Consider the following 7,845-nt stretch of genomic DNA (forward strand, 5'->3'; position numbering starts at 1 on the left):
CATGAATCTCCTCATCACAGCCTCCATTGTGGACCAAACTACTTATTCCATCAGTGGGGGGGACCTGTGGCTCTCCACATGTTGTGGGACTCCAACTCCCCTCAGTTCCAGCCAGAAGGGAGCTGAGGTCCAACATCATCTTGCAGGCCACAGATTCCCACGTTAATCACACTGCGGCAAAACATGCTTAAAATCTCCTATTTCGAAAGGAAAGCAGCCCGATTCAGATCCGGATTCTGCTGGAATCTGCCCTGCAGCTATTTGGCCTTAAAGATCATTATAAGCGGTAAATAGCATATTTGCGGAATAGTAACAGTGGGTATGCAGGAAAGTGGTGCAGGGCCTTGATCTGGAACGTAATCCTGTGTGGTTAAGTGCACCTTTTTAAAAAGGTGATTAATGCAATGTGTGGTTTGGCCCACTTACTTGATACAGCACAGCTTCTCCTGGTACCAGAGGAGTAGTGGTCCTTGGTTGTGGGTGGTCAAGAACCTGTTACTATTTCTGCAGCAGGGCCCCTGCCTCCAGCATCCTAGACCAGACATAGGCAAATTCGGCCCTCCAGATGTTTTGGGACTACAATTCCCATCATCCCTGACCACTGGTCCTGTTAGCTAGGGATCATGGGAGTTGTAGTCCCAAAACATCTAGAGGGCCGAGTTTGTCTGTGGCTGTCCTAGACCCTCCCAATCAACATGACAAGGGAACCCTTGGGCAACTTAGAGAACTCTTGTGGCCCTCTGCTCTGATTGGAGACAATCAGTGAGAAAGCTGCTGAAGACTGGCTCCTAGGGTCACTCAGGAGAAGACGCACAGGAAGAACACCGAAGAGGAGTTTTGTGTGCTCCAAAGCTAAGTGTTTAGGGCAGTGTTTCTCAACCTTGGGTCCCCAGCTGTTGTTGGACCTACATCTCCCATCACTCTTGACTACTGGTCTTGCTAGCTAGGGATGATGGGAATTGTAGTCCAGCAACAGCTGGGGACCCAAGGTTGAGAAACACTGATTTAAGGACACTGAAAACGCAAGCTGCTTCAAAAGAAGGACGTGCAAGTTCTGTTACATGCAGTGGAAAACAGCTCTGAAAGACGATACTGGAGCTTTCAAAACCATTTGCCCATGTATGTGCACAGAAAATAGCTGATCTCGCTGAAAGACAACACATGAAGATCTGCATAGATTGTTGCAATGCATCCCTAATTATTATTATTGCATAATCTTAAGACGGTTGTATAATCTTAGAAGAGGTGTGCGGCTGTGAGGGGCCATGGCTGTGAACAGCTGAATTTGCCACTGCATTACTGCCTGGTATTGTCCCAGCTCCTGCCAACCTAGCAGTTTGAAAGCATGCCAGTGCAAGTAGATAAACAGGTACCACTGCGCTGGGAAGGTAAACAGCCTTTCTGTGCACTCTGGTTTCCGTCACGGTGTTCTGCAGCACCAGAAGCGGTTTAGTCATGCTGGCCACATGACCCAGAAAGCTGCCTGCAGACAAATGCCGGCTCCCTTGGCATGAAAGTGAGATGACCGCCACAACCCCATAGTCACCTTTGACTGAACTTAACCGTCCAGGGGTCCTTTACCTTTCACTCCAGCCAACACAGATTTCAAGCCCTCCCCTCCCTACACATAGCTCCAGGGCCCAAGACTGACTCTGAATGCATTGCTAGTCAATATTTTTTATTAGTCAGCGATCCATGCCCTGCTTTTCTGGGATGCTCAAGAGGTTGTCTGCATCCCAGTTTAGACCATGGTGGTTCCGGGTTTCCTCCGGCAGGACTGGATGATGCTGAGGAACATCAGGAAAACAAGGAACATGGAGAGCCCAACAATCAGCGCCTCAATGATGGAGTAGGTGTGGCTGTGGTCCCCAGAGACTGGCACGACCCCGGAAGAGGCGACGATGAACTTGCCCACCAGGTGCCCGTTGACATAACACTGGTAATAAGCCCCATGGGATTCATTCCGGAAGGAGAGACGCAGGATCCCGCCGCCGGTGGCCTTGTCCAGGCTCTGGGAGCTATTCTTCTGGAGAAGTTCGAGGCGGGTCAGCATTGTGGGGCCAGCTTGCCAGTACACAGGACTGAAGAAAAGAAGGGGGGAAAGAAATGGGGTTGGCATTGGATGGGGGGGGGTGCAGGCAGGCAGGCAGAAATGCAGGCTGTTACTGTCTAGTTAGCATCCTAGCCAATTAACCACAGGTGCCTGAGGTGATTAATTCATTGCCTTAGTCAAGGATGCTTCCTTTTTTTTAAACTAAATTACGGCTCTCATCCATGATATACTGTACATATAAAGCACTCTTCTAACACTTTAACAGTCATGGGAATAAAGGATCCTGGGAACTATAATAAAAAAATTCCTTCAGTAGCACCTTAAAGACCAACTAAGTTTTTATTTTGGTATGAGCTTTCGTGTGCATGCACACTTCTTCAGATACAGTGAAATAGAAGTCCCCAGGCACTTATGTAGAGAAGGGGTGGGGAGGGGTGGGGATGGGGAGGGGAGGGGGGATCACTCAGAAGGGTGGTGGAAGTGGGTGATTGACTGATAGCTGTTGATGACCGAAAACGACTGCAAATGGGAACTATAGTTTGCTAACGGCGTTGGGCATTTCTGAGAGGGAATTTCCTAGCAACGTTCAACAGCTTTAACCAACTACTGTTCCCAGAATTCTTCCCAGAGGGAAGCCACGGCCTTTAAAGTGGTAAAAGAGTGCTTTTAAATGAATTGGTGAACCTCCTTTAGTCATCTCCTTATTTTCAGTGGGTCTACCCTGAGTAGGACCAACATTAAATACAATCCAGTAATTCCAAGTAGGTTGTCTACTAACGGTACTTATATTTATTACAATTATCTATACCGCCTATCATAAAGAATGCCAAAGCAGTATGCAGCATAATATCACAAAATGCCATAACATGCAAATCAAACATCAGAATAAGTTAATTCAGATTATCTGTACAGTAGTTATGTGGTTGGGCTGCATTTCAGGGAATGCCTGAACAAACGAAACAAAAAGTTTAAGCAAGTGCTGAAAACTTTGTACTTTTGACACATGACCTTTTGTTCTAGAAGCAATGGAGACTTGCTAAATTGTCCACATGCTATCTAAATTCTAAATGAACTGCAATTTTTATTTTTTTGCCCCTGAAAAACACTTCTTGAGAAACTGGTTTCATTCATCAAACAGAAGCTCATTGCAGACTGAGTCTGCACTGCCCCAGTGTGTGTCTGTTTGAAAACAGGTAAAAACAAATGTGCTTGTGTGTGTATCCATCACACCTGTACCATAACACTGTGGGTGGATATATATGCAAAGATTGCAACCACCACATCCTTCTTCCTTCACCTGGGAGAACGTGCAGGGAGGAAAAGGTGTGGAAAACCTCATCAAAGAGAGCCCATCAAGTTACCACATTCCCTATTACATACAACAGGAGCTAAATTAAATCTATCTAGATCAAAAGCAGCATCTTGAGGATGAGAACAAACAATTTCAGGTTGAGAAAAGACATTGTTGTGCTACAAATGTCCTACACAGCAAGAATGGCAGGGCAGGACCGGTTTTTTCAAGTATTTGTCAGGATGCAATATAAACAGCATTCAGATCGTTATCAGGGCCAGATCCAGTGATCATTGGATTCCCATCCTGCCAAACATAGCACTGTTGTTAAACTTTCGCTTTAGCCTCGGCTCAAATGTCTTTATTTCTACGTAACTTCTTGCTTTTCCTGTGAACTGTTTCCTGCTTCACTAAAGAGTAGGATTTAGTTTTCTGCTACTGCTACTTTTCTAGTCCCCAGTTCATAGCTGCCAAGTTTTCCCTTTTCTCGCGAGGAAGCCTATTCAGCATAAGGGAATTTCCCTTAAAAAAGGAAGAACTTGGCAGCTATGCCCCAGTCCCCACCCCCCAGCTATTAATCAGCATTTTGGCCTGGCATCCGGAGGTGAAAGTCGAGTCACTTGACAATCATTAACTGGCTTTCTTCTTTTATTTGAGAGAGAACATACACAGGCGAAACTTGTAAGTGCTGTGACAACACTTATATGGGACAGCATCTCCCCTTCATTCACACAGACATTTCTTCATGCTGAAGATTGCGGTTGGTGAGCAGTTCATGACTAGGGTGGTGAAAGAATTGGAACAAGCCATATACGGCTGCATGTAAACCATGCATAGCTTCTTCCAAAGAATCCTGGGAACGGTAGTTTGTTATGGAAGCTGGGAATTGTAGCTCTGTCAAGGATAAACTACAGTTCCCAGCATTCTTTGGGCAGAAACAATGTGCTTTAAATGTACATGTGTGCAGCTGACTTTAATTCTATGCAGACTTACTTGGGGCGGAAAGCTGTGTACACACTCACAATTGAGTTGGTAGAACATGATACCCCTAATCTCAGGATCGCAGGGCCGAGCCCCACACTGGGCGAAAGATTCCTGCATTGCAGGGGTTGGGCAAGATGACCCTCATGGCCCCTTCCAACTCTATGATTCTATGATTTACTCTGCACCCAGGGTGTTCCCACTGCTTGCTGGGGCAGCACTGTGCACACAATCATGGCCACACTCCATATTTGTTCTGTAGTTTCTTATGAAAGGCTGCATTTTGATGTGCCCCCCCACCCTTCAAACCAGTTTCGATCTGGATTGGAAAACATGGACCTAGCTGTGTAATGTTTACACAGCCTACATGGGATCAAATTCAGAGGAACTTACTTCTGAGTCAACACATGTGGGACTGTGCTACGAGACCCCGGTGGCCACTTGACTATTCTATTGGGGTGAAAAGGAGGCAGATTAAAAGAGCAAAGTTTCCTCTGTGCCCTCCTGGCTAGCATGTGGGATGGGTTGCTGGAAGAAGTGGATAGCGAAGCCTTGCATAGATTGCTTCTTAGGTTCATGGCGTGGACAAGAAAGCGGTCAGGTGGAATGCTAAAATAGTCTGACAAATCAAATCTTTCAGCCAGGAAAAAAGGAGGGTGGATTTCCCCTTTCCCATCCAAGAAAGGTACAATCTGTGTGTGTGTGTAAGTGAGAGAGAGAGATCAGCTCTAAGCTCTGGAGACATTTTGGGGTGCTGGCTGCTTTTCTAGAGATCTGGCATGGGGCATTACCTGCATTGCTGGAGGAGGAATACTTCTGAATAGGCGTTGATGGCAACAACACCAATGCAACAATAAGATGCTTTTGGTTCCTTACAGTCAGCAGCCACCCGCCCGTGTGGCAAACAGAAGCAACCACCTCAGGCGGTGGAATCCAAGGGTGCTCCCATTGATGCCCTTCCCCAATAGAGGCTGCGGCTTCCAGTGAGCTCTCCCAGGGCTTTCGCCAGGTCTAGCCAAAAGCCACTTCTGCTTCTCTTCCGCAGCCATCGCAGGCACTCCAGCCACTGTCACAAGAGAAGTGGCTTCAGTGGCAGCTTCTGGGGTTCCAGCTGCCAGTGAGATCTTGCAGTAAGTGCGGCTGCAGCAGCGGCACCTTCCTGTTTTGCCTCAGGCGGCAAAATGGGATGTGCTGCCCCAGATGGCAGTTGTTCCCTGGAGCACTGAGCGCTACCTGTTCACTACACTTCCATCCCACCCTCCCTTTGAAGAGCTCGTGGTAGGATGCCAAGGGCTCCCCCCAATTTTATCGTCACAATAACCCTGCAAGGCAAGTGTGGGGCTAGAGACAAGACGTATCAAGGAGACACAGCATATTGAGCTGCCTTACACCAAGGTGGACCATTGGTCCATTTGCATTTGGTGTAGTCTTAGTGCCTGACTGGCAGTGGCTCTCTCCAAGGTCTCAAGGAGAGAAAGTTGCTGCTGCCTTCTACCTGCTCCTTTTAAGTGGGGTTGAGCCAGGGCCTGTGGCTCTCTACCAGGGAGCGAGCTCGAGGTCCATACCTGTAGATGGAAGAGGTTGGGCAGCGCAGGTGGGCGATGGTCTTGAGCTGGGGGTGGTAGGTGGTGAAGACGAGGAGCGGAACAGCGCTGGCCTGATCCTGGGACAGCAGGTAAGATGCATCACAGGGCACCTGGCAGCTTTCTACTCGCAGCTCCGGGCCCCTTTGGGGCAACGCTGGGTGCTTCCTCCTGACCATCCCGCAGGGCAGTGGTACTTCTTCATGCTGGTCCTTCCGGGTCACCTGGGCGTAACAGAAACCCACTCGCTTCCTTTCTCCAGGAGTGCCGCAGCGGTCGCAAGACTGCCAAGGGCTCCAGGAGGTGAACAGCTTGGCCTGCGCTCCGTCTTCTAGCTCGGCGGTGGAATTGCCCAGGGTTGTCTCCCCAAGCCCCGCATGTGAGACGTGGATGCTCCCGGCATCCTGGAAATCCACGTCGTAGTAGGCGATTGTGGCATCGCCTGCCCGGCAGGTGTACAAGCCGGAGTCCTCCACGCTGGGGTTTGGGATATACAGGTTGCCAGCAACTAGCTGGGATTTGAAGCGCAGCCTCCTCAACTTAGCATGGCTGAGCAAGGGCCAGAGGGGCCCCCCTGAGCGCAAGAAGGTGATGGGCTGCTCCTTCCCCCAGGCTGGGTCCAGGTATTGCCAACTGACAAAAATCTTGAAGTAGACATGGGGGCAGCGTAGGACCACTGGGTTGCTAGAGATGAAGGCTACTGTGCAAGGCTGGCCTGGGACACATGGCGGCCCTAGGGAGTGGCCCTCGTACAGGCTGCCATCAGTGAAGGCCAAGGCCAAACCTAGCAGCAGAGCCACAGTAGATGCCCAAGAGGACATGACCAGCTGGGCACTGTCGCACTAAGGGCAACTGGAAAGGAACGGTCTAGCTGACCTCACTGTGACATCGTAACTGAGGGGGTCAAGGGGATGATGTCATAATGGAGTGTGGGGCTTAGTCAGAGGTATTCTAACTGCTGATGTTCAGCATGACTTTGGTTGTCTGGAGACCCAGCCTTGCCTCTCTCCACAACTGCTGTCAGGGGGTGGCAAGTCATTACTCATTCTTATTTTTGTTTTATTCCTGATCTGATCTGGGAGGCTTTATCAGCAGAAAGGCTGGGCAATTTTATTTTTTTACACAAATAAAATTATTACACATTTCTTTCTCCAAGGAGTTTAGTGTAACACACATGGTTCATCCTTTCCCATGGCCCGTTTTATTTATTGTTATAGATAATAAACATTCTTAACAGCAACCTACTGAAAGGGGGAAAAGATGCAGCCATTGCCTTTATAAATGTATGTAGCAACAGAAAATGGTAATGAGGGCAGTACAGATAAGTGCAGAATTATGGTTTATGAAGATGCTAAGACTTCTTTCCCTTGCTGTATATATATATACTGTATATATATTTAAAAAGTATTTTTCATTTTTTTATTTTACAAATATTTTAATGAAAATACAAAATCTTTACATCTTTCCTGTACTGTAAATGCACTGGTTAGACCTAAAATAAAAATAGAAACAAAAAGGGGAAAGAACATTAGAAAGGAGACAATATTGTTATGCGCCACCTCAATCTTTGAATGCTGAGAAATTCTGGGAGTTCCCATGCTTACTAGGTTTGGTGTCCTTGGAATGAAGGTCAGAGGAGACTGTGGTGTCTTTGGGATATATTTACATGTGGGTTAAACCACTGAGCCTAGGGCTTGCTGATCAGAAGGTTGGCGGTTCGAATCCCTGCGACAGGGTGAGCTCCCGTTGCTCAGTCCCAGCTCTTGCCAACCTAGCTGTTCGAAAGCACGTCAAAGTGCAAGTAGATAAATAGGTACCGCTACAGCGGAAAGGTAAACGGTGTTTCCGTGCGCTGCTCTGGTTCGCCAGAAGCGGCTTTTTCATGCTGGCCACATGACCCGGAAGCTGTACACCGGCTCCCTTGGCCAGTAAAGCGA

The 7,845-nt window shown here is 48.1% G+C and overlaps 1 protein-coding gene across 1 annotated transcript; it reads right to left on the reverse strand.

Annotated features, from left to right (window-relative positions):
• Positions 1–1,661: 1,661 nt before the first annotated feature.
• Positions 1,662–7,400, reverse strand: FAM187B (family with sequence similarity 187 member B). The gene is made up of 2 exons (XM_035118432.3): positions 5,891–7,400; positions 1,662–2,081 (listed from the first exon to the last, which is right to left on the reverse strand). Exons 1-2 carry the CDS (start codon positions 6,727–6,729, stop codon positions 1,742–1,744), a joined length of 1,179 nt encoding a protein of 392 aa, XP_034974323.1. The 5' UTR covers positions 6,730–7,400; the 3' UTR covers positions 1,662–1,741.
• Between the last annotated feature and the right edge of the window lie 445 nt (positions 7,401–7,845).

Source organism: Zootoca vivipara, chromosome 6 (genome assembly GCF_965207765.1).
Source record: "Zootoca vivipara chromosome 6, rZooViv2.hap1.1, whole genome shotgun sequence".
NCBI lineage: Eukaryota > Metazoa > Chordata > Lepidosauria > Squamata > Lacertidae > Zootoca > Zootoca vivipara.

What these genes read in the sequence shown, in the direction of transcription:
- FAM187B (XM_035118432.3), bottom strand. Translation starts at nt 6,729, where the DNA reads ATGTCCTCTTGGGCATCTACTGTGGCTCTGCTGCTAGGTTTGGCCTTG. An exon ending in CCAACCTCTTCCATCTACAG is followed by an intron (nt 2,082 to 5,890) that starts GTATGGACCTCG and finishes TCTTTTCTTCAG; the next exon opens with TCCTGTGTACTGGCAAGCTG.